The sequence below is a fragment of the Siphateles boraxobius genome, unplaced genomic scaffold (genome assembly GCF_051911475.1).
Source record: "Siphateles boraxobius isolate OS27281-9 unplaced genomic scaffold, OSU_SipBor_1 66, whole genome shotgun sequence".
Classification (NCBI taxonomy): Eukaryota; Metazoa; Chordata; class Actinopteri; order Cypriniformes; family Leuciscidae; genus Siphateles; species Siphateles boraxobius.
The window spans coordinates 17,506,385-17,523,212 of NW_027509193.1; the positions used below are offsets into that span (position 1 = coordinate 17,506,385).

Below are 16,828 nucleotides of genomic sequence, written 5' to 3' on the forward strand. Positions count from 1 at the left end.
TCTCGCTCTCTTTTCCTCCTCTCCGTTACACACTCATCACTCGCTCTGTCCTTTTTCTCCTTCATCACATTCCGACGTTTCTCGCATCAACTTTCCCATTCTTCTCATCCGGCAAATCAAATTCTATCCCCCACCTTCCTCTCTCCTCATTACAATATTGTGGAAAAAGTGAAAAAATCAACAGATTTAAACAGACAAATCAATCATCAGGTAATAGCCTCTTTGTTCGGGAGATCAAGATTACCGGCTGATGAATGAACACGCTCACTCTTTAGTTTCCTCTAAATGAGCCGCTGTCTCTCTGACTGTGGCATGGCAGTACAAACTGAAGCAGCATGTTAGATTTTTCTGTGCTTTACTAATTTGTGTTTATCTTGCAAATTATGTTTTATCTTGCAAAATTATCTGTTACAGTTTTTCTGAATTGCTAAAACACATTTCTTGAAACCATCACTCACTTTCTCAAAACCTTAAACACAAAACCAAATATTCAAATCACATTCAGAGAAGCTCTGACTCTTCTGGCAAAATCAAATAATTGCCTCAAGACCATTTTATCTGTGCTCAAAATTAAACAATGCTTTCAGATCATACACACAGCGAGCCAAAATTATAAACACTACAGATCATTTGTTAGACACTAGATAAAAAAATTGAGAACACAGAATCCAAAGCATGCAGTTACAGGACAAAAAGTATATTGTAATAAAGTAATATTCCAATTATGTAAAAACGTATAGTAATGACAACATACAGTAGTAAGGTGAATAAATGGTATACTGTATGCACTGCAAGTGTAGTAAAGTAATGGATATTGTATAGTAGGCCCATCGAATGTCTGTATATTCAGCTCTTGCATTCTGTAAAAATACAGTGACCCAACTGCATAAGGCAAAACGTTTACAGTAAAAAACTATAGTCACTGTTGAATAAAGGTCAAAGAGAGATTGATTCTGCTTCAGCATCATGTCTTCATGTTGGGTCCGGCCAGAGGACTTTGTCCACATCACAGACAATGTCATCTTTGCAGACAAAGGGAAAACCCCTAAATCAGATGAGATCCAACCTTGACTACATTCTCCACACCTGCTCTTCCTCGTCCTCATCCTCTTCCTCCTTGTTCACCACCTATTACACACACATACTCTTCCGTCTCTCCCTCTTATATTGTTACCATTATTGGTATCAACATTCAGTGCAACATTTTGAGTAAATTTTGGGACTCTGAACTGACTTGTATTATGTACAGTTGGTTTTATCACATCATTAGAAATAAGTGTGAACAATTTTGTGTTGTTGTGTGTAAACAATGACAACTGTGTGTAGTTGTTTAACTTGTGGCGTCCTGTGTTTAACATTTTGAAACATAAGTGCATCACAGTGCGAAATGTGTTTAAGTGAGTGAAAATGTGTTTAGAGTTTTGAAAAAAGAGTGCATGAGATTTGCAAACAGCCTGAACTTGTTTAATGATTTACAGAAAGAGTGATTTATTCGACAAATTGGTTTAGGCTATTGAGAATTTGGTTCAGAGAATGGTGATTGGTGTTTTAGCAATTCAAAAAAACTGTAATACAGTGGTTCTGAACCAGGGGCCACTAGGGGCCATGATCAAACTTCCAAGGGGGCAGCAGGATGACTTAAAATGAAGTAAAAACAAGTAATAAAATCAAGAAATTTTTAATTATAGATATTGGATGCAATAACAACTTGCAATTGTGAGTTATGTCTCACTATTTTGATTATAACTCACAATTGCGAGTTTATATCTCACTATTTTGACTTCATAACTCATAATTGTGAGTTTATATCTCACTATAATGACTTTAAATCACACAATTGCAAGTTTATATCTCACAATTCTGACTTTATAACACAATTTTGTTTATATCAATACTTTACTATAACACACAATTGTTGGTTTATATCTCACTCTGACTTTAAACCTCACAATTGTGAATTTATATTTCACAATTCTGACATTATAACTTGCAATTGAGTTTGTATCTCATACTCACTTTAAACCTCACAATTGAGAGTTAATAACTACTCTGACTTTATAACTCACAATTGTGAGTTTAGGTCTTACAATTCTTTAAAATCGCACAACTGTGAGTATATATTTCACAATTCTGACTTTATAACTCGCAAATTGTGAGTTTGTATCTCACTATTCTGACTTTAAACCTCGTAATTGTATTTATATTTTACAATTCTGACTTTTGAAAAGGTTGAAAACCACTGTGTTACGTAATATCTATTACAGTTCATGCGAGTGATATTTTAGTCACACTAAACGAAGTTCATGTAAATCCTAAAGTAAAATTTTCAAGTATCAATTTTATCTCAGATTTTTCTCTTTAAATTCCTTAATACAAATACGAATAGAAATATGATTCAATTGTAATGAGAATGCAGCAAAATTATCTGTCATTTTTGTTTGGAAAACTTTTTTGTAGAAAGGAAAAAAATACTGAAACTTTTATTTATGATTTTTATTCCCTTTGGGATTGTACGTATGCAATTTTAATAAGTATACTAAACAAATGGCTAAAATATTGAAACTATCCTGATTTACTCAAAGTAACAATGCACAGCAGACGTGATTTGCACTGATTTGAGCGTGCAGAGTGTGTGTGTGTGTGTGTGTGTGTGTGTGTGTGTGTGTGTGTGTGTGTGTGTGTGTGTGTGTGTGTGTGTGTGTGTGTGTGTGTGTGTGTGTGTGTGTGTGTGTGTGTGTGTGTGTGTGTGTGTGTGTGTGTGTGTGTGTGTGTGTGTGTGTGTGTGTGTGATGGACATTGGTGTCGTGGCTGAAGGCATAAAGCAAGACCTACATTTCCCTGTCCAATGATCCCCTTCTGTGGCCGGGAGGCACAAACTGCCAGCTCTGAATTAGAGTATTAAGGAGAGATATTCCACATCTAAATTGTGTGTCTAACTTCTATTCTTTAAAATTTCTTCTTTCACATTCCACAGAAGGGAGTAAATCATACAAGTTTGGAACAACATGAGGTTGAGTAAATTATGCCAGAATTCCCATTTTTGGAAATGTAATTCTCTTTAAAAACATTAAATGAAATATGTCTCTGTCCACATATAGAAATAATGATGCATGCAAAATTATGTCCGAGTTTGTGAAATTGTTTGTGATAATCGTTCATTCAACTAGTTCAAGATACTATGCATTATTCACTGCTGCAATTTATATGTTTATTTTCTCTGCAAGATCTTAATATTAAGCAGCAATGTCATGCACCCCAGTTGGCCAGTTATGCAGACCTCCAGCAAGAAACAACAATCCAGCGACCTGGTAACCTCCAGCAACAAAATCATTAATCAGTCTAAATTATTTTTATATTCTCTTTGCATCTCTCTTCTGGATCCGTCTCTCTCTTTCTCTTACCCGAGTGTCAATATCTGCATCATGCTGTGAGACATGATGTTAGGTATTAGCCTCTTGCTGTGTACCTGTCAGTGTCTGTCTGCCCATCTCCAGCCTTCTCTATCCTCCTACCTTTCCTTTTGACACCTTTTCACTCTCTCCATTCTTATTCCCTGTCACTGTCGCTGTATGTCTATCCACGTATATCTGTTTTTCTCCCTCCCTCTCCTTCTCCCTCTCTCCTGTTGTGGTGATCAAACGTGCCTTGTGTGTCTCTCTGCAGTGCTGTGTGATCAGAGTGGAGAGTGAGCACAAGAGAGAGAGACTGTGTGTGTGGTTGGTTTCTCCGAGACCTGAGGAACATGCTGTCCCCTTCTGGCTGGGAATACTAAAGGCAAAATCCCACAGCTGCTGCCTTTGTGTCTCTAGCCCCTGACCACACTTATATAAGCCCAGACTACAAAGCCAACTGTCCAGCAAGCCTAAAATTCAGCATGTCTCTCATCCATTCAAACAGTTTGGATTGAGATGCGCCACAGAGCTGTGGTGTGTCTGTTGGGGGGTCTCGAGCTTATGATGCTCATAAAGCAGCTGGCATCTGATTCTGAGCTCAGCTGAGTTCACCCAGGTCAGGCAGAATTTAGGAGACTCGAAGATTATTGAAATGATAACTTGGAAAAACAGAAAAAGAGTGGTACGCTGCCTTGATTTGAAATGTAAACTTTCTTTAAAGGTAGTGTGTTAACACACACAAATACACATGCACATACTGTACATGCATGCTACATACATACATACATACATACATACATAGATATATATATTGGCAAAAGTATTGGGACACCCCTCCAAATCATTGAATTCAGGTGTTCCAACCATCATCCATGGCCACAGTTGTATAACATCAAGCACCTAGGCATGAAGACTGCTTCTACAAACCTTTGTGAAAGAAAGGGTCGCTCTCAGGAGCTCAGTTAATTCAAGCCTGGTACCGTGAAAGGTTGCCACATGTGCAAAAAGTCCATTCGTGAAATGTCCTCACTACTAGATATTCCACAGGCAACTGTTAGTGGTATTATAACAAAGTGTAAGCAATTGGGAACAACAGCAACTCCACCACAAAGTGGTAGGCCACGTAAAATCACAGAGCAGGCTGGGGTGCATGCTGAGGCGCACAGTGCACAGAAGTCGCCAACTTTCTGCTGACTCAATAGCTACAGACCTCCAAACATTGTGTGGCCTTCAGATTAGCTCAAGAAAAGCTCGTAGAGAGCTCCATGGAATGGGTTTCCATGGCCGAGCAGCTGCAACCAAGCCTTACATCACCAAGTGCAATGCAAAGCATCGGATCCATTGATGTAAGGCACGCCGTCACAGGGCTTTAGAGCAGTGGAGACGTGTTCTGTGGAGTGATGAATCACACTTCTCTGTCTGGCAATCTGATGGAAAAGTCCGGGTTTGTCGGTTTCCAGGAGAACGGTACTTGTCTGACTGCATTGTGCCAAGTGTAAAGTTTGGTGGAGGGGGGATTATGGTGTGGGGTTGTTTTTAAGGGGTTGGGCTTGGCCCCTTAGTTCCAGTTAAAGGAACTCTTAATGCTTCAGCATACCAAGACATTTTGGACAATATCATGCTCCCAACTTTGTGGGAACAGTTTGGGAAACAGGCCCCAATATTTCACAATATTTCTGTTTTTACTGTAGTTTTGATTCTACAAATGCAGCCCTGGAGAGCATAAGAGACTTCTTTTTAAAAACAAAAATATCTTACCAACCCCAAATTTTTTAATGGTTTGTTTGTTTTTGTGTGTGTGTGTGTGTGTGTGTGTGTGTGTGTGTGTGTGTGTGTGTGTGTGTGTGTGTGTGTGTGTGTGTGTGTGTGTGTGTGTGTGTGTGTGTGTGTGTGTGTGTGTGTGTGTGTGTGTGTGTGTGTGTGTGTGTGTACAACAAGAAAAATTATGATAGGCCTATATGATGTCTTAAATAGTAAAAAAATGTTTTTTCTGCCTTTTTCATAAAACAAAAGCATCTTCTTATTTATTGTTTTATCTCTGGCTTTTGTTTATCAGCATTACATAGCTAGAATAATGCTGCCTTCACGTGTTATCGGAAATGTCCAACTTCCCATTTTTGAGGTTGTGATTATAAGTTTGTTGCATTCAATGCTGTCATGCTATGTCGTAATTAGTCTATAATTGTGCTTTTCCACAGCATGGTAAGGTACGGAATGGTTTGGTACGGCACGCTTTGGCACTTTTCCACTGCATGGTAGGCTACGGTACGGATCGGCTCGGTACGGCTCACTTGTGGCGCTTTTCCACTGCATAGTAGGGTACGCCTCGCTTCAGCTCGCTTTAAATGGTACCACCTCTGTTGAGGTTCCAAGCGTGCCGTACCGATACTAAAATGTGACGTGAAAACACTGCAGATCACTGATTGGTCAGACAGACAGAATCATCACTACCAGCCTCATTGTATTTGCGAGACATCAAACCCGCTGGATTTAAATAGCCAGTAACAGCCACCGCTGTAGAACCTGTTTTAAAACTACTTTAAAAAACTTCCAAAAAAGAAATAGCTAAATCGTGGTCAGTGGACGAGAAGTGCAGACGTTCCTCTCGTTGGTTGACGAGGAGTGGATAAACTATAACGATCAGTCATAATCCCACCCACTTTGAAGCGGTAGCCTACTAACTGCAGTGGAAAAGCAACCGAGCTAAAGGGAACCGAGCCGTGCCGCGCCGTGTCGTACCACGCAGTGGAAAAGCGAAGCGAGCCGAACCGTACTGAGCCGTACCATGCAGTGGAAAAGCACCAAAAATGGCAATGTGAAGTTCAATTTTGAGCTGTTAGGTGTGTTCTACTTGAAGCAGAGCTGCGCAGACCAATTGATGTATGACGTCAAAGTACCGCGAGAGCTAGGCTATTTGAGAGCAGGCTCCACTTTTGAATCACTCAAGCAATACTTTGATGTCATACACCGATCGGTCTGCGCAGCGCCACTTCATGACTTCAAATTGTACACACCTGTTCAAGTCTTCGTACTGGGAATTATGCTTTCCTATGGCAACACTATATATACTCCCACAGGTAGAGATGCAAACCATTCAGATGAAAACCGTAAAGCAACTCTGCGAACGCGAACCTAACTGATTGAATGAAGCAATGAGGAACTGCTCACGTGATAAAATAATACTTTGAGAATGTAAAGAATATAAATTATGGCACAGCATCAATAAATTCAGCTCCCTCACTCACACAATGAAACTAATTAGTAGCTGTATCACTCATTGCTTAGCGCGACGATGATTAACCCTTTCCTTTGTCCCTCTTCACGTACATGCAAGGTGAGATGTCGTGCAGCTGTAGTGCGCCACTCGCCCTCTAGCGGTTAGCTGAGAAAGCGCGTGCTGGGCCTGTCTTCTGCTCAAGAGTCTGGTGACGCTGTCTGTTGCTGGCTTTAAGAATGCTGTGTCCATAGGAACCAGCTCAGAATACTGATTCCACAGTGCTGCACTTGTGCATCAGGGCTGCAGTTAGGCAGACTCTAGCCAAGGACTGCCCACTGTCTTTACCTCCTTCTCTTCCGAAGATAAAACAAATGTGTATTATATTTGGAAATCAATCTATGGCAACATACACACACACACAATAATAAGTTAAAGATATGCTCTACTCATACTGTGACCAGAAATTGACAGCAAATAGGAACTTAAATACAACCAGATAATAAATAACAATCAACAATAACCTAAAAAATAAAATAATGTCAAGACAGAAATAGAATATGACCCTCCTTAACTAGCTATGCTTTTATTGCCATCAAATTATATTCTGAGGAGACATAAAAAAGAATTCTCAATTTTTCCAGAGCATGTTTTCTTTATATTGCGTAGATACTCTTGTCCTTTAGAAGACATCTGATCTGTGTGCCTTATGACACTAGTGGTACTATGTTGGAAGTGTATTTGGGCATTGTATCCTCCTGAAATGCAAGTCAAAATAACAAAGGACAAATATTTATAAACATTTATACATACACAATTTCAATCTCCAAAAACATACCAATATATAACATATATTTTCTGCATGAATCATACTCTATAAACAATGATACTATTGAATATGTTAAACAATACATTTAGAGACCATAAACAATAATGAAGGGTATGACATAAGAGGGGAAGAGGAGGAGGAGGGGTGGAGAGCAGAAGATAGGACACTAGGGGAATAGCTGTTTGCCCTGCTAGAGCTCCTTACGTAAGAGCACTGTGCAGAGAGGAGACCAACACACACTCGCCCCTCGGCCACAATGACATACTGCTCCGGCCCTTTCATCCCTGGTCTTCTCTCTTTTACTACACACTCCATTATTATACATCACAAGGAGGTCTGTATAATAACAACAACAAAATCCGGTCCTCCCTCAATTATTAGTTGATAGCTATTATACTAAGTAACGACATTAATTTAAGCACATTTTGAGCCAATCACCGCTGCAAATACCATGTGATCAGGCTATTATGCTAATTACCCAAACCTTGACCCCTTGATTTTTCCCAGTGAAATCCAGGTCGATTCTAGGATTCGTGCGTCTAATAATCAAAACCGTCTTTCATCTCCCCTCCCCTTTATCTCTTTCTGATGCTTGCTTGAAGTGACCAGTTAAAGTATTAGTAAGCCTTTCTCTTTGAAAAAGCTCAAAAAAGACAAGCTGCGATAGAAAAGTGATGACAACACTCCGAGGTATAAGCTCATCACAAAACGGAGCCATCCTTTATAAATCCTTATGAATATTGCCGTAAGGGTTGTGGGTGAGGGGCGAAGCAATTCTTGCCAAGAGTGCAGAAAATCTACCATGTGAGGAAAGAGAATGGCCTAAATAGTGTGTGAAGAGCTTCCAGGGTTCTTATTACGCTGTAAAAAGATGGGAGAAGCAGTTTTGCAACGAGTCAGTGAGGACAAAGAGTCTTAATTAGGTGAGCTCCCTTTGGACTCTGTCATAAATAAAAGCCTCAATCCTAACTTGACATCCCCCGATGCACAGAGGGATGCTTGGTTCTCAAGGACAAAACCTACAGGCCTTTCGTAACTAAACTATTGTTGCTTGAGATCGCTACAGCAAAATTTACACACGGAAAACAGACAGTGGTGCAATGAAAGTCCTCAGCAGCTCTCATGCAACTGTGATGTAATGGGGGGATTGGGTGGGAGGCCAGAGGGAGTGGAAAAAGCCAGCTGTTTCTTTGCTGTGGACATCTGGGACTGAGTGCTGTGGGGTGTTGTGGTTGGATAGATGAATGTTACAGAGGAAGGTAGAATTCCTGACACAGCCCTCATAAGTCCTATCATCTCTTATTACAATGCTGCCGTCAGTCAGTGAGCTAATTAGCTCTTTATTGAAGAGATTTTGCATTATACACCTGCTTTGAGATGTAAGCTTGTCGAATATGGAGGGCTGTGGAATAAAAAGTAGCACATAGTGCTTTGTCAAAGGCTCGAGCTAAGATTCAGTGTAGACTTTTCCAAACTCGTTCTGAATCAACTTTTGTCCTCCAGGAGCCATGTGAATGTACAATACTAATTAAGGTATATAAAGCATTCATTATTGACCAAGCACTTGAAGGCCAGGATTTTCGCTGAGTCGGGGGGTTCTACAAGGGTGCCATTGATCCACTTCCTGCTCTGCAGCATTGCTTTCGTGGAGCAACCTTTCACAGAGGTCATATACAGAAAACAAAGTTAGACCACATTTCCTGGCATAAGCGACTTTGGTTGAGTCCTTAGATATAAGATTATGGCAACTTTTAATTTTATTATTTGGTTTCGGTTTTAATGGACACATTACCTTTCAACTCTGTCTGAGTATTTGGAAAAGACTTAAACTTAGCATGAAAAGGAAGTTGTGCTAGTCTTTTCTTCCCTATTGTGAGGTATATCCAAGTGAAACAGCAGATCAAACTAGAAAAGTGTTGAGCACCAGTGTTTCTCAAAGAAGGGGCCCTCAAAATTACTTATTTAACAGGACAGAAGCATTAAGCCAAACATAAAATAAAAAATGAGTTTCCCCTTAAAGGTTTAGTTCACCCAAAAATGAAAAATCGTTCATTTACTCACCCTCATGTCGTTCTAAACCCATAAGACTATCATTCATCTTCAGCACACAAAGATCTTTTGTGTTCACACAAATTAAGTAATTGGGAGCTCTCTGACCAGCTACGCAACAAACTTTGATACTTCAAAAAGTATATACAGGTCCTTCTCAAAAAATTAGCATATTGTGATAAAGTTCATTATTTTCCATAATTTAATGATAAAAATTAAACTTTCATATATTTTAGATTCATTGCACACCAACTGAAATATTTCAGGTCTTTTATTGTTTTATTACTGATGATTTTGGCATACAGCTCATGAAAACCCAAAATTCCTATCTCAAAAATTTAGCATATTTCATCCGAACAATAAAAGAAGTGTTTTTAATACAAAAAAAAAAAGTCAACCTTCAAATAATTATGTTCAGTTATGCATTCAATAGTCAATACTTGGTCGGGAATCCTTTTGCAGAAATGACTGCTTCAATGCGGCGTGGCATGGAGGCAATCAGCCTGTGGCACTGCTGAGGTGTTATGGAGGCCCAGGATGCTTCGATAGCGGCCTTAACCTCATCCAGAGTGTTGGGTCTTGCGTCTCTCAACTTTCTCTTCTCAATATCCCACAGATTCTCTATGGGGTAAAGGTCAGGAGAGTTGGCAGGCCAATTGAGCACAGTAATACCATGGTCAGTAAACCATTTACCAGTGGTTTTGGCACTGTGAGCAGGTGCCAGGTCGTGCTGAAAAATGAAATCTTCATCTCCATAAAGCTTTTCAGCAGATGGAAGCATGAAGTGCTCCAAAATCTCCTGATAGCTAGCTGCATTGACCCTGCCCTTGATAAAACACAGCGGACCAACACCAGCAGCTGACATGGCACCCCAGACCATCACTGACTGTGGGTACTTGACACTGGACTTCAGGCATTTTGGCATTTCCTTCTCCCCAGTCTTCCTCCAGACTCTGGCACCTTGATTTCCGAATGACATGCAAAACTGAGCAACAGTCCAGTGCTGCTTCTCTGTAGCCCAGGTCAGGCGCTTCTGCCGCTGTTTCTGGTTCAAAAGTGGCTTGACCTGGGGAATGCGGCACCTGTAGCCCATTTCCTGCACACGCCTGTGCACGGTGGCTCTGGATGTTTCTACTCCTGACTCAGTCCACTGCTTCCGCAGGTTCCCCAAGGTCTGGAATCGGTCCTTCTCCACAATCTTCCTCAGGGTCCGGTCACCTCTTCTCGTTGTGCAGCGTTTTTTGCCACACTTTTTCCTTCCCACAGACTTCCCACTGAGGTGCCTTGATACAGCACTCTGGGAACAGCCTATTTGTTCAGAAATTTCTTTCTGTGTCTTACCCTCTTGCTTGAGGGTGTCAATGATGGCCTTCTGGACAGCAGTCAGGTCAGCAGTCTTACCCATGATTGCGGTTTTGAGTAATGAAACAGGCTGGGAGTTTTTAAAAGCCTCAGGAATCTTTTGCAGGTGTTTATAATTAATTAGTTGATTCAGATGATTAGGTTAATAGCTCGTTTAGAGACCCTTTTCATGATATGCTAATTTTTTGAGACAGGAATTTTGAGTTTTCATGAGCTGTATGCCAAAATCATCAGTATTAAAACAATAAAAGACCTGAAATATTTCAGTTGGTGTGCAATGAATCTAAAATATATGAAAGTTTAATTTTTATCATTACATTATGGAAAATAATGAACTTTATCACAACATGCTAATTTTTTTAGAAGGACCTGTAGATATAAAATCCATCTTGAGTGGTTTCGTCCAAATTCTCTTAAGTGACGCAATCCCTTTATATGAACAGATTTATTTTAGGCTTTTAAATCACATTAACATTAAACATCAATTGTGGTAAATTAAAGCCCAAACATGCTCACTTGACATGCAAGAACCAATGAGGTTCATTCTTGTTACACAGCACATTTGAGCTTCTGCAAGAACAAGGTTCATTCTCGCATGTCAAGGAGGCTTGGTTGAGCTGGTTTACAGTTGATTACAGTTGATGATCAATGTTGATCTGTGAATAAAAGCGTAATTTAATTAAGGTCATCATATAAAGCAAACAAGGAATTTTACTTTAGAATTGTCCATATGAATTCATGAACTTTTTGAAGCATCAAAGGGTCAGTTGTATAGCTGACTATGGAGACAAAGCTTTCTAGATTTCTTCAAAACCACCATTTTTGTGTTCCGAAGATGAACAAAAGTTTCATAGGTTTGTAATGACATGAGCAGAATGTCCATAATTTTTGGGTGAACTATCCCTTTTAAGAACCAGTAACACTACATCAATATATTTAAGGTTTCTCATGTTAAAAGTTTGATTTCTAGTCCTGGAAAAGTCATGAAAAATTTAACACATTATGTATTGCCAATATTTAAACTGTTTCATTGGGCTCAAGAATATATATATTTTTGAATCAGCCTTGATCAGCATATAAAAATATTAGAAGCTTCCACATTCCATTGTTGAGAGCCCTGTTAGAACAATCAGCTCAGTGTAAAATTTGTAAATTATTTGAACTATATAAATAGAGGGACTGTAAATTAATATTAAAAACAGAGACAGATATCATTTTGTTTATTTTTATTAAACAACTCTGCAGTACTGCATGACAACACCAGACAGAGCAGAGGACGAGCACATTTATGACATCTCCTCCTTGGCGAGACGGTCTTTCTTGAGGGGTCCCTGTTGAGATGGGGGAGAAAAAAGAAAAAGTTACCAGCCATCAAATTTTAGACGAATTACTGGATGTTTTAAAAGTACAACTGGAGTCATGTCATCAGAGAGTGAACAGGGAGAAAGCACAAATGAGGCACTACTCCCCTGCCTCACCGAGTTTTAATTTTGCACTGGAATGGAACCCAAATCTCAGACTGATTAGCTGAAACAGGTTACGAACAGTGCACTGATGTGCCTAGGATCATAAGTCAGCAGAATCATTGCATTCTTCAGCTAAGGTTGCCACTTCATGTAAGTTGCATTCAACAAAGTATGCGCAATGTCAATCAATTTTGATCTCTACGGGATCGAGGTTTAAATTCTACCAATTAAAACTTCAAGTGATCCAGCCAAGCATGATGCACATCAACCACAGAGCGGCGATGAGTCAGGTCAGTCTCACCATGCACTGACACACCCTATAGACCCAGGCCTGGCCTAATTCTGACCAACATCTTTGGACCACAGTCTGAGAGGGTGCTGCGAGAAACCATGAGTAAAAGTTGTCAAGCACTTACCATGAAGTTTTTCTTCTCCTCGATGGTCTGGAAACGTCCATGACCGAACTTGGAGGTGGTGTCGATGAATTTGAGCTCGATCTTCTCCTGAGCACGGCGGCTGGTCTGGACCAGAAGGGATTTGCGCAGGGTCAAAACCCTCTTCTTGGTTCCGATCACACAGCCTTTCAGCATGAGGAAGTCATTGGTCACCTCACCATAGTGCACAAATCCACCCTAAGAAAACACAAGAGCCCGTTTAAAAAGCAACTACATAGTCTGAACCAACCAAAATCCACATCAGATAGACATCTACACACTCACAAGGGGGTTGATGCTCTTGTTGGACAGATCATAATCAGTAGAGGCATTGCTCTTAACTACTTTCCCATCCTTTGTGTGAAAGCCCACACCAATCTTGTAGATCTAATATAAAAAAAAGAATTATATAAGAGAATACACGCACAAATGAGACCCCAAAGGAATGCTTGAGTCAATTTCTGAGGACTCACCTTCTTGTTGATCTCAGTTCGGTGGTGGTAGCCTTTCTGACCGGCACGCGCAACAGAGAAAGCCACACGGGCAGGATGCCATGCTCCAATACAGGCCACCTTACGCAGTCCACGATGGGTCTTGCGGGGCAGCTTCTTTGTGTGCCAACGGCTTGTCACACCTACAGTAACACATCTTTGATCAGAAAAGGCCTCTTTGAAGCTCATTTGCTTATAATATGGCAAGTGTGCTGTCAGAAGGAAGGCAGCATGGGAGTTTCCTCATGCATTTCGGGCGCCATGCCTGACGCTATTAATCCATGTCTTTCATCATTATATGCACAATGCTTGTCAGGTCAAAATTAAAATCATGGGATCGGACAGATATTGAACAAAGCCATCCACCTACCCTTGCATCCATGACCCTTGGTAACGCCGATAACATCAATCATCTCATCCTGAGCAAAGACATTAGAGATGGGAACTGACTGCTCAAGCTTCTCTCTGGCCCAGTCAACTTTATCAGCGATAGAGCCACCATTCAGTTGAACCTCCATCAAGTGGGACTTCTTCTGTCTGTGGGGCAGCAGGCGCATCTACAGACAAAACGAACGTTCGGTAAATCTTCATGACAAAACATAAGCAATTATAAGAAGAGTAGTTACACAAAGACTTTAATCCATGTTTTAAATTTATACAGTTCTGTGTACACCCCAGCTTGACAATGCTCAATTTCATTGTTCAATTCAGTCTTATAAAATGTAGTTGCTTAATTTACAATTTCATTGGGGGTGGGAGATTTCACAGGACCCCAAGTTAAAAAGATGACCTACTCCATGGGTTCACCTGTAAATAAGCTCACCTGTGTGTGGGCAATGATGCGAATAATCTGGCAGTACTTCTTCATGGAGGCGAAGTCTTTCTCCAGCTGCTTCTTGCCCTCCTCATCTTGCCACCTCTTGCAGTACTTGGTGAAGGCCTTCTTCTTGGACTTGTACCTGAACGTGGTAGATGAGGGTAGGGGAAAGCACAAAGAAAGGTTGGCACAGCCCCTTCATAGCCTAGCAGGCCAGTGGAAGGAGACTGGGCATAGCTGCTTTGCCCATCCTCATGGTAAAGGGGAGGCGTCAACAGCAATAGGTAATTTCGGCTCATGGCACGGTTTCTAAGGAGCCCTTTCCACCGGCCAGAGGAGCCCGGAGCTCATCAGGGCACAAGGCACCTGAGCGGAGCTGCACCACACCGACACATTAGAATGGCTCAGGAAAACGTGATCGTTTAATCTGGCCAACATCTATCAGCTCCAGACTAAACATGCAAGCATCATACTTTCAAAACCAAGCCTTACCAGTTCTTATAGAAGCGACGCTTGCACTCGTCACTGATGTGCTCTGCAAAGATGGTCTTGAAAGAGCGCAGGCCACGCGGGGTCATGACGTATCCAACAACACCCACTACAACCATGGGAGGAGTCTCTACAATGGTCACTGCCTCAACCACCTCCTTTTTGTTGACCTCTAAGAACAAGGACAATCTAGTTAGCTGCAAACAATAAGACTTCACAGATATTAAACACCAAGCTATACTTAAGAACGCAGATTTAAGATTTGATTACGCAACTGCTCTCAGTACTCGACATTCAGCAAGGGATTAAAAGCCCAAATATGTCCGCCCGTCGAGGATTTCATCACTGGCAGGCACAGTAGAGCACTTTTCTACATGTAACAAAATCTGAACACTTAAACGTTAACTCACTTGAGCCAGGTCTGTCAACTTCACGGACGATGTGGGTCATACCAGCCTTGTAGCCAAGGAAAGCAGTCAGGTGAACAGGCTTGCTGGGATCATCTTTAGGGAAACTCTTCACCTTACCACGATGGCGTTTACACCTCTTGCGTGGCAGGAACCCCAGAGAGCCATGGCGTGGGGCCGAAAATTTACGGTGAGACTAGAAAAAATAAAAGTTTCAGTAATTATGTTAGATACAAACTTTAAAAGAATCCAATTTCATTCATAGAGGGCAATTTCTAATAGAACAAACATCTGAAGGGGCCCTACTCAAACAGAATGCATGTTTCCCATTCCACTGGGCTACTTTTCTCTTGTTTTTCAATGTCAACACATTTAACCATTGCTGCAGTCTCTTGCACACTCGTGCAGAAATTCAGCAAGGAAAACTAAACTTTAAGTCTCTTGAATTATACTGTCCTTACATAGTTTATATTTTTACGAAAATTAACAAACACGGATTTTAAACTGAACGGGTCGCCACAAGGGAACATCAAGTCTCCCATATCCTCCTGGGAACCAGAGGAAAAGTTTTGAATTTAGTAATGTCATTACATAGTTTAAAAGCATAAGAAACAAAATGGAAAAACTAAAAAATATTTTATTCATGTTACGCTATGTCCTCTGTAGTGGACAAAGACTCATTTGTTTAAAAAAAAAATTCATGATTTAAAAAAAATAGTATAAAGATGATTCTCAGTTATGAAAGATAACAGAATTGATGCACCATTTTACTTTATGCAATATGTGGTTAAAATGGCCATACATGGGTTGTCCCATTCAATACAATGCATCTAATTTACTGGTGTTCTTGGGCAAAGTGTAATGTTCATTTTCATATCTAATATTTCATAGGAACATTGATATAATTTCCTCATTCACTTGTTTCCCCAGAATGTCTAATTGACATGCAAAACAGTAGTTATAATAACATTAAGTCCTGTGTCCTCTACAGTGAACATGAAAACCAATGCTCTGTTTCGTAACAAAATCATATTGATTAATAACCATATTTTACTGAATTTGATTTGACAAATTAAAAAAAAACGTCTGATTTAAGTGACTACAAATTATTGTAACTTTCCATGAGTACTAACTTTATAACTAAATTAATTTTTAAAGCCCATGTTGTCACGAGACCTCCAAATATTTGGGATTGCTGAAAAGCCGTGAATGTGCAATTTACGGGACATTCAGACTTAAAACTGTGACATGCATGGTGTCAGAGCAATTCAATAAAATATAGAGTCCACTAAAGAGGACAAAAGTCGGTTTCTGGGACCCATGAGCATAAACGGCAGCGTAAGAAATTACTGACTGCCCCTTTAACTTGCGGCTGTAAAATTTACGTAGGCACCTCAAGAGACAGTCAGGCCCTACAAAGAATCGCGTAAAGAAACCATAATGAGAACAGTAAAACTCAGAAAAATACAGTTTAACAATCAGAAAGGATTATAATATCTAACTAATGTATCCGCGTTTCCAAAAACACTCAAATCGTGTGTGTTCAAGCTCAAAGCAGAGAAGAACGCTGCCATTTTTCCCTACGGTCAATCACACACACCATGTGCAAAAAATTCAGGCTCAGAGATTAATTACAATCTATAACCAAAGCAATACAGTCGTTTATCTTCGATGTGTAATATAGTGAACATAATGAGTCTAAAATAAGAAAGATGCCTTTGATTTAGGATGGATTGTGAAAGAGAGTCGAGCACTCACCATTTTGTCACCGGTCCGGTTGAAAGAGATCGACTGAGAGGCGGAGCTTCTTTATAAAGGAAAACGGGCGTTCGACGCGTGTGCGTCACGGAATACGCGTCTCGTACGTTATACGATCCT

General features: G+C 40.3%; 1 protein-coding gene and 2 non-coding genes across 3 annotated transcripts; all 3 read right to left on the reverse strand.

The window, feature by feature from the left end:
- Nucleotides 1–12,057: 12,057 nt before the first annotated feature.
- On the reverse strand, nt 12,058–16,778 carry rpl3 (ribosomal protein L3). The gene is made up of 9 exons (XM_077212583.1): nt 16,709–16,778; nt 14,954–15,146; nt 14,547–14,715; nt 14,061–14,196; nt 13,608–13,794; nt 13,220–13,380; nt 13,032–13,133; nt 12,729–12,944; nt 12,058–12,177 (listed from the first exon to the last, which is right to left on the reverse strand). Exons 1-9 carry the CDS (start codon nt 16,709–16,711, stop codon nt 12,133–12,135), a joined length of 1,212 nt encoding a protein of 403 aa, XP_077068698.1. The 5' UTR covers nt 16,712–16,778; the 3' UTR covers nt 12,058–12,132.
- LOC143722508 (small nucleolar RNA SNORA54) lies at nt 12,264–12,398 on the reverse strand. Its single transcript, XR_013196916.1, has one exon. It is a non-coding gene; the product is annotated as a small nucleolar RNA SNORA54 (small nucleolar RNA).
- Nucleotides 13,446–13,542, reverse strand: LOC143722509 (small nucleolar RNA U83B). The gene has a single exon (XR_013196917.1). It is a non-coding gene; the product is annotated as a small nucleolar RNA U83B (small nucleolar RNA).
- Nucleotides 16,779–16,828: the final 50 nt, after the last annotated feature.

Bases quoted from the DNA above. Each gene is read 5' to 3' on its own strand.
- rpl3 (XM_077212583.1), bottom strand. The intron at 13,381-13,607 runs GTAGGTGGATGG...GTGTTACTGTAG, and splicing joins CAAGGGTCATGGATGCAAGG to GTGTGACAAGCCGTTGGCAC. The intron at 13,134-13,219 runs GTGAGTCCTCAG...TTTTTATATTAG, and splicing joins GAACTGAGATCAACAAGAAG to ATCTACAAGATTGGTGTGGG.